Source organism: Oncorhynchus gorbuscha, linkage group LG01 (assembly GCF_021184085.1).
Source record: "Oncorhynchus gorbuscha isolate QuinsamMale2020 ecotype Even-year linkage group LG01, OgorEven_v1.0, whole genome shotgun sequence".
Classification (NCBI taxonomy): domain Eukaryota; kingdom Metazoa; phylum Chordata; class Actinopteri; order Salmoniformes; family Salmonidae; genus Oncorhynchus; species Oncorhynchus gorbuscha.
Window position 1 is genome coordinate 108914596 of NC_060173.1, and position 24001 is coordinate 108938596.

Below are 24001 nucleotides of genomic sequence, written 5' to 3' on the forward strand. Positions count from 1 at the left end.
AACAACAGGGACTGTGAAGAGACACACACACACACAAAAGGTACAGACACACGTATACAAGTGCTACCACACGCATCTACACACACATTAGTTTCCGGTTCCGGTTGGAGCGAGTGGTCGCATCTGCACGTCGCTCCAACGGGTAGTATAACTTTTTCATTATATTTCATTATATCACAACGGTTTGATTTGTCTTATCCTAGCAATTTCTTCTCAGCTAGCTACATAGCCGTCTTTGTATCAAAGATAATTGCGTAATTATCGTATTTCGCCGTCCTAACGTAGTCTTCACTAGCCAGCTAGCTAACGTCCACTGATTAGCTGCACTGGGAAAACTATTACACTCAACTGAACGACTTGATTAGTTTAGTGTTAGCTAGCTACATAGCTGTCTTTGCTGTCTTCGTATCATCGTATCCAAGATAATTGTGTTGTTTAGGTTTAGAGTGTGTAGTCTTAGAGTGATTATCTTAATTTACCGAGGTTAGCTAGCCAGCTATTTGTCGTCCTTAACGTAGGTGACTCTGCTAGCTAGCCAACAGCTAGCCAACGCTAGCCAACGTTTCTGTATAGAACTCAACTACCCGGTCGCATTCACAGGTTGTATCACATTTTCACTTCATTTCATTACAGTACAACGGTTTGATTTGTTTGATCGTAGCTAGCTACTTAGCTAGCTACATAGCCGTCTTTGTATCAAAGATAATTGTGTAGTCTAGAGCGATTTTCTAGGTTCGCTAGCCATCTATTGTCGTTCTTTTAACGCAACGTAACGTAAACAACACTGCTAGCTAGCCTGCTAGCCCCCAATAGCAACACTGCAGAAACTATTACACTCAACGGAACGACTTGATTAGTGTAGTGTCAACAACGCACCCACTGCCAGCTGGCCTACTTCAGCAGTACTGTATCATTTTAATCATTTTAGTCAATAAGATTCTTGCTACGTAGCTTAACTTTCTGAACATTCGCCCAGGCTACGGACCAGACGTGTAGTCCACTTGTCATTCCAATCACCTTTGCATTAGCGTAGCCTCTTCTGTAGCCTGTCAACTATGTGTCTGTTTATCCCTGTTCTCTCCTCTCTGCACAGACCATACAAACGCTCCTCACCGCGTGGCCGCGGCCACCCTACTCTGGTGGTCCCAGCGCGCACGACCCACGTGGAGTTCCAGGTCTCCGGTAGCCTCTGGAACTGCCAATCTGCGGTCAACAAGGCAGAGTTCATCTCAGCCTATGCCTCCCTCCAGTCCCTCGACTTCTTGGCACTGACGGAAACATGGATCACCACAGACAACACTGCTACTCCTACTGCTCTCTCTTCGTCCGCCCACGTGTTCTCGCACACCCCGAGAGCGTCTGGTCAGCGGGGTGGTGGCACCGGGATCCTCATCTCTCCCAAGTGGTCATTCTCTTTTCTCCCCTTACCCATCTGTCTATCGCCTCCTTTGAATTCCATGCTGTCACAGTTACTAGCCCTTTCAAGCTTAACATCCTTATCATTTATCGCCCTCCAGGTTCCCTCGGAGAGTTCATCAATGAGCTTGATGCCTTGATAAGCTCCTTTCCTGAGGACGGCTCACCTCTCACAGTTCTGGGCGACTTTAACCTCCCACGTCTACCTTTGACTCTTTCCTCTCTGCCTCCTTCTTTCCACTCCTCTCCTCTTTTCACCTCACCCTCTCACCTTCCCCCCTACTCACAAGGCAGGCAATACGCTCGACCTCATCTTTACTAGATGCTGTTCTTCCACTAACCTCATTGCAACTCCCCTCCATGTCTCCGACCACTGCCTTGTATCCTTTTCCCTCTCGCTCTCATCCAACACCTCCCACACTGCCCCTACTCGGATGGTATCGCGCCGTCCCAACCTTCGCTCTCTCTCCCCCGCTACTCTCTCCTCTTCCATCCTATCATCTCTTCCCTCCGCTCAAACCTTCTCCCACCTATCTCCTGATTCTGCCTCCTCAACCCTCCTCTCCTCCTCTCTGCATCCCTTGACTCTCTATGTCCCCTATCCTCCAGGCCGGCTCGGTCCTCCCCTCCCGCTCCGTGGCTCGATGACTCATTGCGAGCTCACAGAACAGGGCTCCGGGCAGCCGAGCGGAAATGGAGGAAAACTCGCCTCCCTGCGGACCTGGCATCCTTTCACTCCCTCCTCTCTACATTTTCCTCCTCTGTCTCTGCTGCTAAAGCCACTTTCTACCACGCTAAATTCCAAGCATCTGCCTCTAACCCTAGGAAGCTCTTTGCCACCTTCTCCTCCCTCCTGAATCCTCCGCCCCCTCCCCCCTCCTCCCTCTCTGCAGATGACTTCGTCAACCATTTTGAAAAGAAGGTCGACGACATCCGATCCTCGTTTGCTAAGTCAAACGACACCGCTGGTTCTGCTCACACTGCCCTACCCTGTGCTCTGACCTCTTTCTCCCTCTCTCTCCAGATGAAATCTCGCGTCTTGTGACGGCCGGCCGCCCAACAACCTGCCCGCTTGACCCTATCCCCTCCTCTCTTCTCCAGACCATTTCCGGAGACCTTCTCCCTTACCTCACCTCGCTCATCAACTCATCCCTGACCGTTGGCTATCCCTTCCGTCTTCAAGAGAGCGAGAGTTGCACCCCTTCTGAAAAAACCTACACTCGATCCCTCCGATGTCAACAATTACAGACCAGTATCCCTTCTTTCTTTTCTCTCCAAAACTCTTGAACGTGCCGTCCTTGGCCAGCTCTCCCGCTATCTCTCTCTGAATGACCTTCTTGATCCAAATCAGTCAGGTTTCAAGACTAGTCATTCAACTGAGACTGCTCTCCTCTGTATCACGGAGGCGCTCCGCACTGCTAAAGCTAACTCTCTCTCCTCTGCTCTCATCCTTCTAGATCTATCGGCTGCCTTCGATACTGTGAACCATCAGATCCTCCTCTCCACCCTCTCCGAGTTGGGCATCTCCGGCGCGGCCCACGCTTGGATTGCGTCCTACCTGACAGGTCGCTCCTACCAGGTGGCGTGGCGAGAATCTGTCTCCTCACCACGCGCTCTCACCACTGGTGTCCCCCAGGGCTCTGTTCTTGGCCCTCTCCTATTCTCGCTATACACCAAGTCACTTGGCTCTGTCATAACCTCACATGGTCTCTCTTATCATTGCTATGCAGACGACACACAATTAATCTTCTCCTTTCCCCCTTCTGATGACCAGGTGGCGAATCGCATCTCTGCATGTCTGGCAGACATATCAGTGTGGATGACGGATCACCACCTCAAGCTGAACCTCGGCAAGACGGAGCTGCTCTTCCTCCCGGGGAAGGACTGCCCGTTCCATGATCTCGCCATCACGGTTGACAACTCCATTGTGTCCTCCTCCCAGAGCGCCAAGAACCTTGGCGTGATCCTGGACAACACCCTGTCGTTCTCAACTAACATCAAGGCGGTGGCCCGTTCCTGTAGGTTCATGCTCTACAACATCCGCAGAGTACGACCCTGCCTCTCACAGGAAGCGGCGCAGGTCCTAATCCAGGCACTTGTCATCTCCCGTCTGGATTACTGCAACTCGCTGTTGGCTGGGCTCCCTGCCTGTGCCATTAAACCCTTCAACTCATCCAGAACGCCGCAGCCCGTCTGGTGTTCAACCTTCCCAAGTTCTCTCACGTCACCCCGCTCCTCCGTTCTCTCCACTGGCTTCCAGTTGAAGCTTTAACATCCGCTACAAGACCATGGTGCTTGCCTACGGAGCTGTGAGGGGAACGGCACCTCAGTACCTCCAGGCTCTGATCAGGCCCTACACCCAAACAAGGGCACTGCGTTCATCCACCTCTGGCCTGCTCGCCTCCCTACCACTGAGGAAGTACAGCTCCCGCTCAGCCCAGTCAAAACTGTTCGCTGCCCTGGCCCCCCAATGGTGGAACAAACTCCCTCACGACGCCAGGACAGCGGAGTCAATCACCACCTTCCGGAGACACCTGAAACCCCACCTCTTTAAGGAATACCTAGGATAGGTTAAGTAATCCCTCTCACCCCACCCCCCCTAAGTTTTTAGATGCACTATTGTTAAGTGACTGTCCCACTGGATGTCATAAGGTGAATGCACCAATTTGTAAGTCGCTCTGGATAAGAGCGTCTGCTAAATGACTTAAATGTAAATGTAATGTAATGTAAACATGTACATTGTAATATTATTGTATGGTGGTATTATACATTTTCTATTGTAGATATGTAGTGGTGTAATAATGTTATATGATGTACTGTTTTATATGTAATGTAAGTGCCTTAACGTGTTTGGACCCCAGGAAGAGTAGCTGCTGCCTTGGCAACAGCTAATGGGGATCCCTAATCAATACAAATACACGCACGCACGTGTGTCAAAAGCAGTGGCCGATTACACTTTTCCTGAGAAACATCCTGTTCAATACCTATTAGGCTTGGGTGGTATCCAAATTTTCATACCATTCCTCTGCCATCCTGGGATTTATAGTATTACCGGCATAGCATACAAGGAGGTGCTATAACCAACATGCTAACAAGATTAGCACAAGTAATAGCGAAAGCACACAGATGCTGTTAGTTTATATGTTAATTTTCTCATTAGCATTTAGCTAATTGCAAAGACAGGCAAATCCAGCTCATAAATGTATACAAGCGTAGCTAGTAGATACTGAATATAATTTTCAGTGTGAGGAAAAAAATTCAGGCGTAAGTGAATGAGAGTAATTGTGCAAATAAACCAAGTTGTGACTTTTCAAAAAGGAAAAAAACACTAGTAGGAAGCACAGAGAAAAATGGCAGCTGTACAGTTAACTCAGATAACAGAGCTGATTTCTAAAACAAGGCAGAAAGCTGTTAAGATATCCGATGGCAAACATTTAGTAGTGAACGGCGTACAAGTGTAACATCACCTTGTGTGAGCCGCACAAGAGACACGCCGATAGAACGCTACGGACTTACCAGCAGAGGCTCGCCCATAGAACGCTACGGACTCACCAGCAGAGGCTCGCCCATAGAACGCTACGGACTCACCAGCAGAGGCTCGCCCATAGAACGCTACGGACTCACCAGCAGAGGCTCGCCCATAGAACGCTACGGACTCACCAGCAGAGGCTCGCCCATAGAACGCTACGGACTCACCAGCAGAGGCTCGCCCATAGAACGCTACGGACTCACCAGCAGAGGCTCGCCCATAAAACGCTACGGACTCACCAGCAGAGACTCGCCGATAGAACGCTACGGACTCACCAGCAGAGATTCGCCCATAGAACGCTACGGACTCACCAGCAGAGATTCGCCCATAGAACGCTATGGACTCACCAGTAGAGACTCACCCATAGAACACTATGGACTCACCAGCTCCCACTTTCTCTTGTTGTGCTCTTTACAACAAACATGTGAATGGCTCAACTGTTCTGGGGAACTATGGTAAACTTCATAAAGTAAAATAATGTGACCTGTGAAATGAAGATCGCAATATGCGCAATACGCAATATTATCGCCTAACTTATTGTGCAATTTGTCTGCAGGCATTAACTTAAAAAGTAGCTACTAATATTCAAATTTATTGAAACACTTCAAAGAAATAGTTCTGACGAAATTGACAGTATTGAAAAACCATTGTGTGGCTTTTTCCAAATACCCCAGTATAAGGTATATAAGCTATACCACCAAGCCTAATACCTATGTTGACCCAGACTGCTGAGCTTTGTTGACTCATGGATATTGGAGAAAAATGACTGAGTGCAGGTTAAGCTGGGGTAGGTGTAACTCTGCCCAGTGCAGGGATCATATTGGATCAAGTACTTTTGTGTTGTATTACCCCTTTTGGCTAGCTACGAGAGAACAGCATGACTGACAGATGAGGGCCAACCTCTGGGCAAAAGCCCTGCTTCCAAAGAGCTTTACTCATCCTGATGAAAGAGAAGTAATGTGACATTCTTCTCAGTGGGTTGAATGAGAAAAAAAGCTGGCACTGGATACATTCGGAGTACAATGATTTTCAAACAAACAAAATCAGTTTCAATATTTTCACCACTATGAGGGTCATGACTAGTTTCTGTCATACGTTCTGTGCCAGAATATATATGCTTTTTTGCTGAGGTATACAGTAGTCCACCACAGTTTCATCTGTTCGGGCAAGAATGTACATGATAAAAATATGCAATAAATATACACTGCTCAAAAAAATTAAGGGAACACTAACACATCCTAGATCTGAATGAATTAAATATTCTTATTAAATACTTTTTTCTTTACATAGTTGAATGTGCTGACAACAAAATCACACAAAAATTATCAATGAAAATGAAATTTATCAACCCATGGAGGTCTGGATTTGGAGTCACGCTCAAATTTAAAATTGGAAAACCACACTACAGTCTGATCCAACTTTGATGTAATGACCTTAAAACAAGTCAAAATGAGGCTCAGTAGTGTGTGTGGCCTCCACGTGCCTGTATGACCTCCACGTGCCTCCCTACAATGCCTGGTGAGGTGGCGGATGGTCTCCTGAGGGATCTCCTCCCAAACCTGGACTAAAGCATCCGCCAACTCCTGGACAATCTGTGTGCAACGTGGTGTTGGTGGATGGAGCGTGACATGATTTCCCAGATGTGCTTAATTGGATTCAGGTCTGGGGAACGGGCGGGCCAGTCCATAGCATCAATGCCTTCCTCTTGCAGGAAATGCTGACACACTCCAGCCACATGAGGTCTAGCATTGTCTTGCATTAGGAGGAACCCAGGGCCAACCGCACCAGCATATGGTCTCACAAGTGGTCTGAGGATCTCATCTCAGTACCCAATGGCAGTCAGGCTACCTCTGGCGAGCACATGGAGGGCTGTGCGGCCCCCCAAAGAAATGCCACCCCACACCATGACTGACCCACCGCCAAACCGGTCATGCTGGAGGATGTTGCAGGCAGCGGAACGTACTCCACGTCACATTTGCTCAGTGTGATCCTGCTTTCATCTGTGATGAGCACAGGGCGCCAGTGGCAAATTTGCCAATCTTGGTGTTCTCTGGCAAATGCCAAACGTCCTGCACAGTGTTGGGCGGTAAGCACAACCTCCACCTGTGGACGTCGGGCCCTCATACCACCCTCATGGAGTCTGTTTCTGACCGTTTGAGCAGACACATGCACATTTGTGGCCTGCTGGAGGTCATTTTGCAGGGCTCTGGCAGTGCTCCTCCTGCTCCTCCTTGCACAAAGGTGGAGGTAGCGGTCCTGCTGCTGGGTTGTTGCCCCCCTATGGCCTCCTCCACGTCTCTTGATGTACTGGCCTGTCTCCTGGTAGCACCTCTATGCTCTGGACACTACGCTGACAGACACAGCAAACCTTCTTCCCACAGCTCACATTGATGAGCCATCCTGGATGAGCTGCACTACCTGAGCCACTTGTGTGGGTTGTAGACTCAGTCTCATGCTACCACTAGAGTGAAAGCACCGCCAGCATTCAAAAGTGACCAAAACATCAGCCAGGAAGCATAGGAACTGAGAAGTGGTTTGTGGTCACCACCTGCAGAACCACTCCTTTATTGGGGGTGTCTTGCTAATTGCCTATGATTTCCACCTGTTGTCTATTCCATTTGCACAACAGCATGTGAAATGTATTGTCAATCAGTGTTGCTTCCTAAGTGGACAGATTTCAGAAGTGTGATTGACTTCGAGTTACATTGTGTTGTTTAAGTGTTCCCTTTATTTTTTGGAGCAGTGTATATTTTTGAGTTCTATCAATGTTGCAATGTATTGTTGCCGAAAGGATATCTGATGTGACAGAGTGGGGCATTCCAATCTTTATGCTTAGCATGCTTCAGGCTTTGTGTTTGTAATAAATAGCCCATTGTACCATCAACACGTTTTTGACAGTCTACACTGAATCTGGGGGCTTATTCTGAAAAGCCTGGAGGATTGTAGCCTACGTACCAGAAAAATAATGGTCTGCTCAGCTCAATTATCAGGATAAACATCAGGGTGTTTTGGTTCAAATGTAGGTTAGACAAGACTCAAGATAGAATATAATTTGTACTTTACTACCCTCGCTCTGAAATATACATCCTACAAAATCAGTCAAATTAGCTAGATCACAAAAGCATTTCATAGCTGGAGCCTTGCATGAAATAAACATGCAAAATTAACAGAATGCACTAAACATATTTTCTCATAAATGGTATTAAGGTAACCCCATAGGCATCACAGATTTCATTAAAACAAAGTTCATGGCCTGTTGCTAGATATAGATTTAACATGGGTACTGAAGTTTTGTGCTTTAGCAGTGATGTTCAATTGGTGGTTGCTATTATCTACGCAGACTCATTATCCATCTTTATTTTAGATAAAAGTGTTTCTAATTAATTGCATTATGCTTCAACAGGCAATTACTACAGGCAATGCAGTTCCACTAACTCAGAGAAGGTAAAATGGGGGAGGCAGAGGGAGAAAATCTGAGGAATCTCTCTCTATTTGGGAGGAGTGGGTATAGTCCCATGGCTAACACAGATGAATATCTCTCTATTTGGGAGGGTATAGTCCCATGTCTAACACAGAGGAATCTCTCTCTCTATTTGGGAGGAGTGGGTATAGTCCCATGTCTAACACAGAGGAATCTCTCTCTCTATTTGGGAGGGGTGGGTATAGTCCCATGTCTAACACAGAGGAATCTCTCTGTATTTGGGAGGAGTGGGTATAGTCCCATGTCTAACACAGAGGAATCTCTCTCTCTATTTGGGAGGAGTGGGTATAGTCCCATGTCTAACACAGAGGAATCTCTCTCTCTATTTGGGAGGAGTGGGTATAGTCCCATGTCTAACACAGAGGAATCTCTCTCTATTTGGGAGGGGTGGGTATAGTCCCATGTTTAACACAGAGGAATCTCTCTCTCTATTTGGGAGGGGTGGGTATAGTCCCATGTCTAACACAGAGGAATCTCTCTCTCTATTTGGGAGGAGTGGGTATAGTCCCATGTCTAACACAGAGGAATCTCTCTGTATTTGGGAGGGGTGGGTATAGTCCCATGTCTAACACAGAGCAATCTCTCTCTCTATTTGGGAGTAGTGGGTATAGTCCCATGTCTAACACAGAGGAATCTCTCTCTATTTGGGAGGGGTGGGTATGTACATTGATGGGTCCTGTGTGGCTCAGTTGGTAGAGCATGGCGTTTGCCAAGCCATGGTTGTGTGTTCAATTCCCACAGGGGACCAGTTTACTGTACTCTACTGTATGTCGCTCTGGATAAGAGTGTCTGCTAAATGACTGACATGTAGATCACAACACAATTGCTAACAAATATCCATCCTGCAAGTTTCAGCTCCCTTGTACCTTGGGCTAACTCAGTGGAGCCTCATAAAACTAACATCCTCAGTGGAAGGAAGTGGATTAACTTTTTCATTTTCCACTCTGCATAAGCACCAAATAACATTGTGTGAAGTTGTTTACGCTGCGATATTTGCCATAAATAAACTATAAGAGTGAATGTTAAGGTCTTTGGGAGTCATCCATCAGGAATAGTACATTCTATGAATGCAAGGCTGGAGGAGTTTGGTATAAGCATGGCACTTGTTTTGTGTATACTTTGGAATTCTGTAATAACATCAGTATTATTGGTTGCTGCACCATCGCTTCCAAAGATCCACCCAATGAGGTACATCCTATTTGCCAAGATGTTCTATGTACATGTGAAAAGGGAAAACGCTTAATGCTGATTGTATCACAAAATTAAAACGTGTACACCAAACAACTGAATTAAACAGGGCCCTGAGAAATTGGGCCTTTTATTCACCACCATGGACACATCTTTATATTCAGTTCTTCTTCTCCACACTGTAGCTCCCCCATGTCTATAAATGGTTGTAACTGTTGTTTACAACCCAACTTAAATTATAGCTTATGTTCCATCATACCTCTAAGTCCATGACTTCAATGTTATTGAACAATGTATTATGAGGTACAGAGAGTGAGGGAGGCTGAAGTTTTCTTGCACTTTAAGTATGTCAGAATTTTCAAATAGCACACACACAGTGTATCTAAAATTCAATGAAATTGACACGCAGATGACAACATTGATGATTATCAAATGAAAATCACATCTCTTAGATGTTGTCAACACTGATACATAATGAGGGAAGGAAAGACTTCATGTAGAATTTCTTTTCAATATTGGTTTGTGTAGAAACTTACTGCGGGACCTGTTGTCAATTTTGCCAACGGCAATCCTGGGCAATACTGAACAAAACGATTTCAAGACCAACATCTTTCCACACGATAGTGTGAGAAAGGGAAACAGACAAAGGGTTGGGTTTGCGGGAATGTTTTGAAGTCAGGCCCAAACTAGCTGGTTTCTGGTCTAGTGGGGTGCGGCCACAGTGTTAAGATTGATTGATTGTTTTTTATAAGATACGTTTAATGCTAGCTAGCACCTTACCTTGGCTCCTTGCTGCACTCGCGTAACAGGTTTGTCAGCAGTCTCCTCGTGGAGTGCAACGTAATCGGCCATGATCGGTGTCCAAAAATGCTGATTACCAATTGTTATGAAAACTTGAATTCGGCCCTAATTAATCGGCCATTCCGATGAATTGGTCGACCTCTAGTCTCTACTGCCCCTTTCAGAAAGCATCACTATGCTCCCTGTTCTCTTTGATAGCTGAGATATTATTGACCGTTTCCCCTCAGATGTGTTTGAGATGGGAGGCCACACACAAGACATAACTATTGGTGTCATTACTTTTGACATTTTAGTAATTTAGCAGACACTCTAATCCAGAGCGATTAACAGGAACAATCAGGGTTAAGCATTTTAAACATCTGCATTATTCAGTCATCACTGTCCCTGTTGGTAACCCTGACATGTCAAAACTCTTCAAATCAATACACAAGTATATATTTTTAAACCTGCATATTTAGTTAATATTGCCTACTAACATTCATTTCTTTTAACTAATGAAATTGTGTCACTTCTCTTGTGTTCTGTGCAACAGAGTTAGGGTATATGCAGCAGTTTGGGCAGCCTGGCTCGTTGCGAACTGTGTGAAGACCATTTCTTCAAAACAAAGACAGCCAACTTCGCCAAACCGGGGATGATTTAACAAAAGCACATTTGCGAAAAAAGCACAATCGTTGCACGACTGTACCTAACCATAAACACCAATGCCTTTCTTAATCAATATATTTTTAAAAACCTGTATATTTAGTTAAAATAAATTAGCAATGTTAAACTAGGGAAATTGTGTCACTTCTCTTGCGTTCATTGCACGCAGAGTCACAGTTTGGGCCGCCTGGCTCGATGCGAACTAATTTGCCAGACTTTTACGTAATTATGACATAACATTGAAGGTTGTGCAATGTAACAGCCATATTTAGACTTATGGATGCCACCCGTTAGATAAAATACGGAACGGTTCCGTATTTCACAGTAAGAATAAACGTTTTGTTGTCGAAATGATAGTTTCCAGATTTGACCATATTCATTAACCAAGGCTCCTATTTCTATTTGTTATTATATTATAATTAAGTCTGTAATTTGATAGAGCAGTCTGACTGAGCGGTGGTAGACAGCAGCAGGTTCGTAAGCATTCATTCAAACAGCACTTTACTGCGTATGCCAGCAGCTCGTCGCCTATCAACTCCCGAGATTAGACTGGCAATACTAAAGTACCTATTAGAACATCCAATAGTCAAAGGTTTAAGAAATAGAAATGTTATCGAGAGAAATAGTCCTATAATAACTACAACCTAAAACTTCTTATCTGGGTATATTTAAGACTCATGTTAAAAGGAACCACCAGCTTTCATATGTTCTCATGTTCTGAGCATGGAACTTAAACGTTAGCTTTTTTAAATGGCACATATTGCACTTCTACTTTCTTCTCCAACACTTTGTTTTAGCATTATTTAAACCAATTTGAACATGTTTCATTATTTATTTGAGACTAAATTGAATGTATTAATGTATTATATTAAGTTAAAATAAAAGTGTTACTTGTTAATTCAGTATTGTTGTAATTGTTATTATTACAAATATATATATATATATATATTTATTTGTAATAATGACTATATATATATATATATATAAATAAATATACAACAATTTATATATATATATAAAAAATGTCAGATTAATCGGTATCGGCTTGTTTTGGTCCTCCAATAATTGATATTGGCGTTAAAATCATAATCGGTCAACCTATAATAATAATAATAATAATAATATATGCCATTTAGCAGACGCTTTTATCCAAAGCGACTTACAGTCATGTGTGCATACATTCTACGTATGGGTGGTCCCGGGGATTGAACCCACTACCCTGGCGTTACAAGCACCATGCTCTACCAACTGAGCTACAGAAGGACCAGAACCTCTAGTAGAGACGTTTCTATGGCCCTACACCCAACAAGGGCACTCTGCGTTCATCCACCTCTGGCCTGCTCGCCTCCCTACCACTGAGGAAGTACAGCTCCCGCTCAGCCCAGTCAAAACTGTTCGCTGCTCTGGCCCCCCAATGGTGGAACAAACTCCCTCACGACGCCAGGACAGCGGAGTCAATCACCACCTTCCGGAGACACCTGAAACCCCACCTCTTTAAGGAATACCTAGGATAGGATAAGTAATCCCTCTCACCCCCCCCACCTTTAAGATTTAGATGCACTATTGTAAAGTGACTGTTCCACTCGATGTCATAAGGTGAATGCACCAATTTGTAAGTCGCTCTGGATAAGAGCGTCTGCTAAATGACTTAAATGTAAAATGTAAATGTAAATGTATGGATCTCTTCTTCAGTGTGTCTGAGTTTATCATGTTAAGTCACATAATAGTATTCACCACACCCTCTACAATGGTCAGAACACTGAATATGACTTCCAAAATCAAACAATGACAAAAGTCAGGCACTTTTTCAGAAACATAGTTTGACAGTACTGTTGTTTTCTGGTAGGTTTTGATTTACACAAGAAATGAAGACAGAGCATTATCTAGGCAGGCTGAGTCCTCAGCACATCTCTAACTCAATGTGATTTACAAGAAAGAAACAGTGGGGGTTGGACTACGCCAAAATATTCTGCTGCTCTCCACAACTCCTTAGATGTCGATGCCCACACAGCACTTATTGACTGCACTCTCAACAGGATTAGCGCACTGGACCATAGCCTCAAGCAGCTGGAAGTAGATAAGGGGCTGAAGCATGCACACGAGATGAAACAGACAAACAAAAAAGTTGCACACTAAACGAAACACACAAACAAAAAAGTTAATCACACATCAAAAAGACAGACAAAAGCACCCATTTCCGACTGAATAATAGTTGAAAGGAAATGCTAACTTACTGTCATGAGTTCCTTCTGGAAGGATTTCCTCTCCTTGCCCTCTGTATTATTGCAGTCCTCTTTCAGCTTCTCCAGAACAGACGCCACCCTCTCAGGCTCGCTGTCCAGCTCTGCACGGCAGAAGTGTGAGAGCGGTAGGTTAACGTAACCCAGGGCATCGGCAAACGCCCTCCAGCTTCCTACGTTCTCCATCAGTATAGTCCTCACAGAGGCATAAATGTACGTCAGGAACTTGCAGGGCTTCAGGATCTGATCCAGTAAGAGTGCAGTGGTTAGTTCTGCCCCGCTGAAGTAAATGGGTTTTACTTTGCCCACCAACAGAACATTTTTTGCATGTACAAGCCCTGTTCTACCCTGATAGTAACAGATGTACCATTCCTTAGTCCACAACTGTCCCTTCAATTTGATTTTCTCTTCGCTCAGAAGGGCAAAGTAATCCCCCTTTTTGTACTCCAGTAAGTATTGGTTCTTGGTCTGACGGATGACTGTTTTGATCAACTTGCCAAACTTCAGGTTGCGGATTCGTCGGTCATGGAACACAGGGTATTTGGTAGTGATGGCCAGAGGAGACAAGACAATTTTCCCTAGTTCCTTCTTCTTCAGGAAGCGCCTCTGCACAGATGTTTGTGGACCGGTCTTGGGTGGTGGTGTTGGAGTTTGAACACAAAACTGGGCGAGAATACAGTCTTGGTCATCCTTGACCTGGACACGTAATGTGAAATCTGAGACATCATCAGCAGTGCGTGAGGCGATCACATAGACTATCCGGCTAACCTTTCCCAGTTTGACCTGGAAACCCCTAACCACCCTGGCCTGCTCACTGGCCTTTACCTCATAGTTGGCCATGTTGGAGTAAACACCAACCCGAAGGTCCTGGGGCCTTGCCAGGACAAACTGGTGCTTCCCCCAGAGCTGAAGAGCCACTGGAGGGGTGGCATGGGCCTGCTTCCCTACTTCACTCACCAGTAATGTTTTTGGGGCACAGTCATGGCCGAAGATGGCCACCACAGCCTTAAAGGATGGGTGAATGTGCTTGGGACCATAGACACCGAGGGTGACCTTCTTCACCACGTTGTCCCAAACAGTGGTTTCTGGAGCAACTGACTGGGCCTGGGCCACAACAGACACATACATGCAGGGCTCAAGGTTATCCAGACAGACCTGGATGGTGTCCCCATACATATAGACTTGGGGGATTGGTGTGTAGGGCCCCTCCTTGCAGTCACTCCTCACACATATGACCTTTGTCGTCTGCCTGCTCTCCTTCTTCACCACAACGGACACCGTCATCTCAAGGGTGACTGTGGTTTTGGTCTCCATGTTACCGAGCTTGATCTCCACCACAGGGCTTATGGTCGTTGTACGGTCATTGTTGAGCTCCAGCGGTGGGTCCAGCAGGGCCTTCATGGAGATCTGCTGGGAGTCTCCAGGGGCGACATGGCCCTCTGGGATGTGGATGCTGATGCTGGTGTCTGGAAGCTGGACGGCCCCTCCAGAACTGTCTAAACGGCACAAAATGTTGGTCTCCACTGGCTGTGTTTGTCCCCAGCCTGGATTCTGACCCAAGGAGTCCAGGTCATGGCAGGACCTGGCTAGCTTGCGGTGATTGAGCCACGCCGCCCGGAAGTCCTCTCTGCTCTGGAACTGTTCAGGTGCAGGGGCTTTCAGGCCTCCAAAAAAACCTGAGGATGCCTGAGGGGCGTCATTCTGAGCCTGCAGGATTGAAAGTTCTGAGAGACTGTAGGATCGCTTGCTCCTGAAGAATGGGTTGTCCCTGCGTAACATCTGGCCCACTCCCAAACTGGGGCTGATGGGTTTCAGATCGAAAATGCCGCTGCCAAAGCCGTTGATGTTGATGCTACTGCTGGTAGAGTTTGGTGGGACAGAGGAGACTAGGTTGTCAAAAAGAAGAAGGTCCACTGACTTACTGTTCTCATTACTGTTCTGATCCAAAGAACCTTGAAGGGCCCCGTTGAGGAAAGGGTTAGTGGAGCTACGGCTAAGGAGCTGGTGATGGGGGGCAAAGGGGTTCCCGTTTTGGGGGGCAGTAGGTTTCAGCATCACCCCGGTCCAATCTCCAAGGAGGTCCAGCTCCTTGGCTCCCTCCTCAACAGAGCAGTCTCCTAGGCTGTCAATCATACCGCTGTCACTGAAGGAGGAGTCCCGGTAGTTGATGGGCTGGACGTATGTCGCAGGGATGTAACCCATCTCAGTGCTGTTGTGGGCGTACCACCAGTCTCCACCCGATGTGTCCAGCACAAAGAGATGTTCTCCCTTGGAGAACCTGAGGGTGGTGAAGCTGGAGGGACAGTAATCCTTAATAGCAACGACTTCCCTGGCAGTGCCGAAGGAGGCAGAGGCGTCCAGTCTTAAGGCACTGGGAGAAGGCACTGGAAAAACAGAACATTAAAAAAATAGGTAAATCAGAGAACCAATATTACGACAAATATCTCAACATGAAGGTTTACCGTAGTCATGTGATGACAGTACATTTACACAAGCAAAACATTGTTTTTTTACTCAGTTAATTAACACGTAATAATCAACCTCATAGCATACCTTTGACATCTGTGAGACAGTTGGATTCAGACACTCCATCACTGAGGTCAATGAGTGTCCCCTCTGACTTGCAGCGCGGCAGTGCAATGTTGTTGTTTGTCGCTCTGATTCGATGGGCGGCCATTGTTGGTTATTTCCCTGCACACCCAACCTATGTGTTCATGCTGCTCTCCTGAGTTACGTTTTAGCCGAAGGCAGAGTTAGCCATCAACAGCCTTCCATGGTGTCTGGAGGAGAGAGAGAAAAAACTGGATTTAATTAGCTTTTAGCTACACTTGACAATCTCATTAAATGGGGCAGATGCATTCTGATTAGAAAAATAAATCAGAATTGCAACCTGCTCACTAATATAATCAAGAGGAACAAATAATGGATTACCAAATGCTGACAGGATGTAAATATCCCCCAGATATTTGCAAGTTTCACATGTGGCAGGAATTTGAATGTGGCAAGTGAAAGAAAAACACCCCTAGTCCCTAGTGTGTGTGTGTGTGTGTGTGTGTGTGTGTGTGTGTGTGTGTGTGTGTGTGTGTGTGTGTGTGTGTGTGAGAGAGTTGTGTCTAACAACGTAATTCCTGCACACAAAGTTCTCTTCCTCGAGGTGGGTGGAGAGGACATTCAATGTGAGACTCCAAAGAGTGCATGATCATTTCCAATAGAATGACAAAGAATATTATTGAACATTCATGTGAAACTCTGTAGACACTGAATTGTCTTAATCTCATCTCTCATTGGTCTACAATCTCGAAATTCTACATTCTGTTAAAATATACCAACAGACAGATCATCCTGAGAGTAGTGGCATGCTATACCAAAACGTATGTACTTGTTTACAATAATAGAACATGAACTACGGTTAGGTACTATAATTTGTTACTTTCGGCACTTCTGTAAAATGAGTCTCACGTCATCTACTGATTGAGAGAGGAGGAAGTCTGTCTATCAGGACAACTCATGTCCCTTTATAGTGCTAGAGCACCATGACTGCTCCACTTAGTCATTGCTAGCTCTACCCTGTCCTGAGGAACCACTGTACCACTCTCACTGGGATTCTGGGCTGCATCGCCTCTTATTCTACACAGAACACAACTGAATAATGCAACAAGGCATATAGAAATGTTGAAACTTCATTACAAAACAAGCTATTTGATATGGAATTTTAGGACCCGTTTAGGAATCTTTAAAAAAATAATAATAATTTGGCCATTACTTCTATAGCCCAGAGAAACGCATTGAATAACACATTCATGAATGCCGAAAAAATGTATCATAAGAAACAAGGTTTTGAAGTGATTTGTCCCTATATCTAGGATATATAAGAAAGTTCAGGAAATATTATATAAATGTTTATTATACAATCAAAAGTATGTGAACACACTTCAAGGGGTGAGGCTATTTCAGCCTCACCCCTTGCTGACAGGTGTATAACATTGAGCACACAGCCATGCAATCTCCATAGAGAAACATTGGCAGTAGAATGGCCTTACTGTAGAGCTCAGTGACTTTCAGTGTGGCACCGTCGTAGAATGCCACCTTTCCAACAAGTCAGTTTGTCATATTTTTGCCCTGCTAGATCTGCCCCGGTCAACTGTAAGTGCTGTTATTGTGAAGTGGAAACGTCTAGGAGCAACAACGGCGCAGCTGCGAAGTGGTAGGCCACACAAGCTCACTGAAAGTGACAGCCGAGTACTGAAGCGCGTAAAAAATTATCTGTCCTTGGTTGCAACACTCGCAACCGAGGTCCAAACTGCCTCTGGAAGCAAAGTCAGCACAATAACTGTTTGTCGGTAGCTTCATGGGTATTCATGGCCCAGCAGCCATACACAAGCCTAAGATCACCATGCGCAATGCCAAACGTCAGCTGGAGTGGTGTAACGCTTGCTGCCATTGGACTCTGGAGGAGTGGAAACGCGTCCTGTGGAGAGATTAATGGTTTTTCATGGTTCGAGCTAGGCCCCTTAGTTCCAGTGAAGGAACATCTTGACGCGACAGCTAACAATGGCATTCTAGACAATTCTGTGCTTCCAACTTTGTGGCAACAGTTTGGGGAAGGCCCTTTTCTGTTTCAGCATGACAATGCCCCCATGCACAAAGCGAAGAAAAGGTTTGGAAGAACGTGACTGGCCCGCAGCAATGTTCCAACATCTATTGGAAAGCCTTCCCAGAAGAGCCGAGGCTGTTATAACAGCAAAGGGGGGACCAATTCCATACTAATACTCATGATTTTGGAATGAGATGTGTATACAGTGGGGAGAACAAGTATTTGATACACTGCTGATTTTGCAGGTTTTCCTACTTACAAAGCATGTAGAATTTTTATCATAGGTAAACTTCAACTGTGAGAGATGGAATCTAAAACAAAAATCCAGAAAATCACATTGTATGATTTTTAAGTAATTAATACGCATTTTATTGCATGACATAAGTATTTGATCACCTACCAACCAGTAAGAATTCCAGCTCTCACAGACCTGTTAGTTTTTCTTTAAGAATCCCTCCTGTTCTCCACTTGTTACCTGTATAAAGACACCTGTCGATACACTCAATCAAACAGACTCCAACCTCTCCACAATGGCCAAGACCAGAGGGCTGTGTAAGGACATCAGGGATAAACCTGTAGACCTGCACAAGGTTGGGATGGGCTACAGGACAATAGGCAAGCAGCTTGGTGAGAAGGCAACAACTGTTGGTGCAATTATTAGAAAATGGAAGAAGTTCAAGGTGACGTTCAATCACCCTCGGTCTGCGGCTCCATGCAAGATCTCACCTCGTGGGGCATCAATGATCATGAGGAAGGTGAGGGATCAGCCCAGAACTACACGGCAGGACCTGGTCAAAGACCTGAAGAGAGCTGGGACCACAGTCTCAAAGAAAACCATTAGTAACACACTACGTCGTCATGGATTAAAATCCTGCAGCAAACGCAAGGTCCCCCTGCTCAAGCCAGCACATGTCCAGGCCCGTCTTAAGTTTGCCAATGACCATCTGAATGATCCAGGGGAATGGGAGAAGGTCATGTGGTCTGATGCGACAAAAATAGAGCTTTTTGGTCTAAATTCCACTCGCCGTGTTTAGAGGAAGAAGAAGGATGAGTACAACCCCAAGAACACCATCCCAACTGTGAAGCTCCAAACCCACCAGCAAAATAAACTACGACTGCACATGGGGACGGAGATCGTACTTTTTGTCCATAATGACCATTGTTATGTTTAGAGGAAAGATGGGGAGGCTTGCAAGCCGAAGAACACGATCGGAAACCGTGAAGCACAGGGGTGACAGCATCATGTTGTGGGGGTGCGTTGCTGCAGGAGGGACTGGTGTACTTCACAAAATAGATGGCATCATGAGGGAGGACAATTATGCGGATATATTGAAGCAACATCTCAAGACATCAGTCAGGAAGTTAAATCTTGGCCGCAAATGGGTCTTCCAAATGGACAATGACCCCAAGCATACTTCCAAAGTTGTGGTGAAATGGCTTTAAGGACAACAAAGTCAAGGTATTGGAGTGGCCATCACAAAGCTCTGACCTCAATCCCATGGAAGATTTGTGGGCAGAACTGAAAAAGTGTGTGAGAGCAAGGAGGCCTACAAACCTGAATCAGTTACACCAGCTCTGTCAGGAGGAATGGGCCAAAATTCACCCAACTTATTGTGGGAAACTTGTGGAAGGCTAACCGAAACGTTTGACCCAAGTTAAACAATTTAAAGACAATGCTACCAAATACGAATTGAGTGTATGTAAACTTTTGACCTACTGGGAATGTGATGAAAGAAATAAAAGCTGAAGTAAATCCTTCTCTCTATACTATTATTATTTCACATTCTTAAAACAAAGTGAGTATCCTAACTGATCTAATACAGGGAATTTTTACTGGGATTAAACATCAGGAATTGTGAAAAACTGATGTATTTGGCTAAGGTGTATGTAAACTTTTGACTTCAACTGCATTTAACCCTTTTTAGGGGTTGGCACAAAACGACCTTTATACGAGTCCCAAGACACCTGTAGGGGTCGTAGAGCAAAACTGTGAACACCATCATGTTCGTGACAGTCATACTAGTTACTAGGTTAAACTGTTCGGACGCTAAAGACATTTTTGTGAGATGCAGAAGTGCGAAATTGACAGATTTTGATGGGGATTTAAAAAAAATGTTACTTAGATTGGGTGTCAGGGCCACACTCCACTTAAACATAATTTACAAACAAATGTGTTTAGTGAGTCCACCAGATCAGCAGAGGTAGGGATGACAAGGGATGTTCTCTAGACAAGTGCGTGCATTGAAGCATTTTCCTGTCCTGCTCAGCATAGTGCCTTTGTGTGTCAGGGAAAATGTATGGAGTAAAAAGTATATTATTTTGTTAAGGAATGTAGTGAAGTAAAAGTTTTTTAAAACTACTTCACACCACTGCCGAGTACCGTAACCATAATGAAAAATATTTCAGATTTCAAATGTTCACCAAAAACATTCTTTAACTTTGTCTCCCCTGCCTCACGTCTCTCCCAGTCAAGATCATCTTTACTCAAGCCTGTGTATGTGAATGAGGTCATGGGTCTTAAAGAGACAGTGAAAAAGATACAGAGCACACTATTGTAAGTCCTGTAAGTGTTGATCAGGGCCCAGTTTCCCAAAATCATCTTAAGGATAAATTAATCGTTAGAACTTTCGTACCAGCATTGTTAAATCTCAAAGTTTTTTCCAAAAACCATCCTTATTAGCATTGCACATTAAAACACATAATCGAACGCCTGCCTCAGACCACTCGTAGATCAGTAAAGTGCCATCGGTAGATGCTTTTTTGCCCTCCTGTCACTTTATACACCAAAAAATCGTATCCGCATCTTTGTGACAACTTCAGACCAAAGTTGACAAAAAAATACAAAGTTGCCGATGTCGTTGCAATTTATACAAACAAGTGACGTATAAAAAGGTGCTTCAAATGAAAACCGAGACGAGCATTAAAACAATCAGGCTATAGGCCTCCTTCAATCATATTGAAATACATTTCATGATCAATCAACTGAGTTCTATTTTGCTACTTTTTTATTTATTTCACCTTTATTTAACAAGGTAGGCAAGTTGTTTCTATATATCTAATGATCTGAATTCTAACATGCGAGGGAGCTGATCCGTCATCAGTATTGTGAAATAATTATAATATTAACTTGTTGTTACTCCCATCCTGTGAACGGGATCATTGTCATCATCTGACACTAATTAGCATAACGCAACGGACATAAATATTATTAGAAAATAATCATATTCATGAAAATCACAAGTGAAATATATTAAAACACAGCTTAGCCTTTTGTTAATCACCCTGTCGTCACAGATTTTCTAAATATGCTGAACAGCCAAAGCAAGACAAGTATTTGTGTAAGTTTATCGATAGCCTAGCATAGCATTATGTCCAGCTAGCAGCAGGTAACTTGGTCACGAAAATCAGAAAAGCAATCAAATTAAATAGTTTACCTTTGATGAACTTCGGATGTTTTCACTCACGAGACTCCCAGTTAGATAGCAAATGTTCCTTTTTCCCAAAATATTATTTTTGTAGGCGAAATAGCTCTGTTTGTTCTTCATGCTTGGCTGAGAAATCGACCGGAAATTGTGGTCACGACAACACCAAAACATATTCCAAATTAGCTCCATAATATTGACAGAAACATAGCAAACGTTCTTTATAATCAATCCTCAAGGTGTTTTTCAAATATCTATTCGATAATATATCCACCGGGACAATTGGTTTTTCAATAGGAGCGAGAGGAAAAATGGCTACCTCTGTATTTTACGCAAAAATCACTCAGAGCCATCAGGTGACCACTTGCGCAATGTAGCCGCTTACGGGTATTCTTCAACATAAAGGCGTGAAACGACGTCACAATGCTGTGGACACCTTGGGGAATACGTAGAAAAAGGAAACTGGTTGATAGCCCATTCACTGCTCAATAGGGACGCATCGGAACGCAGAGCATTCAAAACATGAGTCACTTCCAGATTGGATTTGTCTCAGGCTTTCGCCTGCAATATCAGTTTTGTTATACTCACAGACAATATTTTTACAGTTTTGGAAACTTTAGGGTGTTCTCTATCCTAAGCTGTCAATTATATGCATATTCTAGCATCTTGTCCTGACAAAATATCTCGTTTACTTTGGGAACGTTATTTTTCCAAAAATGAAAATACTGCCCCCTAGTCACAACAGATTTTAAGGAAAGATTTGAATGGAGAAATGTGATTCGAAAGCAGCGCTCCCTTTCTTTCGACCCCATCAGTAATTGACATGCTCGAATGAAGCACTTAGCGACCGTTCTGTCTGCATGGTGTTGTAGGAATGATGCATTGTTAAAACACTCGTAAGCCTTCATTCCATTGCTATTGGGAAACCAGGCCTAGTACAAGAAAATAAGTCATCCCAAATGGAAGGGGAAAAGATTGTTTGTCATCTGTAGCCCCATGAAAGTAGCCAAAACAAGTTCAATAACTCAAAGCATGCACACACTCCTAGGAAATATGCATTCACCTGTATTGTGAATTGGCGCAGGCTGCATCTTGATTTACACAGTTTATCAATATAGATTTACCATCACAATAAATGACAACCAATATGTTATGCAGTTAGAATGGTAAATCAAAACTAAGTCAGATTGATTCTATGATTGCATAATTGATTAATTAATGCATACATTTCTCCCCCATTTTTTTGTACTCTAAAGATCTGTCAGGATTAAATGCCACTGTGACCTGCTAATATGCCTTCTTTTGATGATGTTGAATCGTTTTGGTATTGAGTATTGTGATAGTATTGGGAATCGTGATAGTATTGTGATACTGAACCTGGTAGCAAAGTCAAAAGTCTGGTATTGTGAGAATATAGAGAATGCAACCTGCTGTTTTCAACTCTCTAGAGACAGCAGGAGCGGTAGAGGTACTCTGAATGATCGGCTATGAAAACCCAACTGACATTTACTCCTGAGGTGCTGACCTGTTGCATCCTCTACAACCACTGTGTTTATTATTATTTGACCCTGCTGGTCACCCGGCACAGCCAGAAGAGGACTGGCCACCCCTCATAGGAAGAAACCTAGAGAGGAACCAGCCTAAGTTCTGGCCTTTCTATGGCATTTTCCTAGCCATCGTGCTTCTACACCTGCATTGCTTGCTGTTTGGGGTTTTAGGCTGGGTTTCTGTACAGCACTTTGAGATATCAGCTGATGTAAGAAGGGCTTTATAAATACATTTGATTGATTTGATTGAACCAACAGCTTTCTTACTTTTTGCAATGAAGTCATGTGACAGTTAGTGGCCCAGTGTCGTCCGGGTTTGGCCGGGGAAGGCCGTCATTGTAAATAATACATTTGTTCTTAAATGACTTGCCTAGTTAAATAAAGATTAAATACAAAATAAAATAGTGCATTCATCTTAACTCTGGGATAGGTTCTAGTTTCCTGAATTTCCGCCTGACTGACATGCCCAAAGTAAACTCAGGCAGGCCCAGAAGCCAGGATATGCATGTAATTGGTAGCATTGGATAGAAAACACTTAAGTTTATCAAACTGTTAAAATAATGTCTGAGACTATAACAGAATTGATATGGCAGGCAAAAATCTGAAGAAAAACCAACCAGAATAGGTTTTATTTTTTTTAGGTCCCAGGCTCTTATAATAGAATGTTATTGTTCCTATGTAATTCTGTTTCCAGATTGCAATTCCTATGGCTTCCACTAGATATCAACAGTCTTTATTCAAGGTATCAGGTTAGTTTATTGAAAAACATGCAAGAATTGAGTTTGTGAGAATAGCATCGGAAAACAATATCAGTCTTTGGGCACGCAAGGGAGAGGGCGCGCACTTACTAATTTGGCTTTCCTATCGAACATACTACTTTCTGTATGAAATATTATAGTTTATAATTTTTTTTAGAGTACCTGAGGTCTAAACAGAAATGTCGTTTGACTTGTTTGGACAAAGTTGAGCGGTAGCTTTTTGACTCCTTTGTCTGCGCGTTGAATGAGTGGATTACTGAAATCGATGGTGCCAACTTAACAGACTTTTTCGGATATTAAGAAGGATTTTATATTCATGTTGGAGCTGGGATCCTTTGGATTGCAAACAGAAGAAGATCTTCAAAAGTTAGTGATTTATTTAA

The 24001-nt window shown here is 44.0% G+C and overlaps 1 protein-coding gene across 1 annotated transcript in view; it reads right to left on the bottom strand.

The window, feature by feature from the left end:
• LOC123989302 (SH3 domain-binding protein 4) overlaps positions 1–24001 on the bottom strand; it is an 81164-nt gene that overhangs the window by 26422 nt on the left and 30741 nt on the right. The window contains exons 2-3 of the mRNA XM_046327940.1: positions 15851–16077; positions 13292–15681 (exon numbers count right to left, since the gene is read on the bottom strand). Of these exons, the coding sequence (XP_046183896.1) occupies positions 13292–15681; positions 15851–15974 (2514 nt within the window). The 5' untranslated portion in view covers positions 15975–16077. The remainder of the gene's footprint in view (positions 1–13291; positions 15682–15850; positions 16078–24001) is intronic.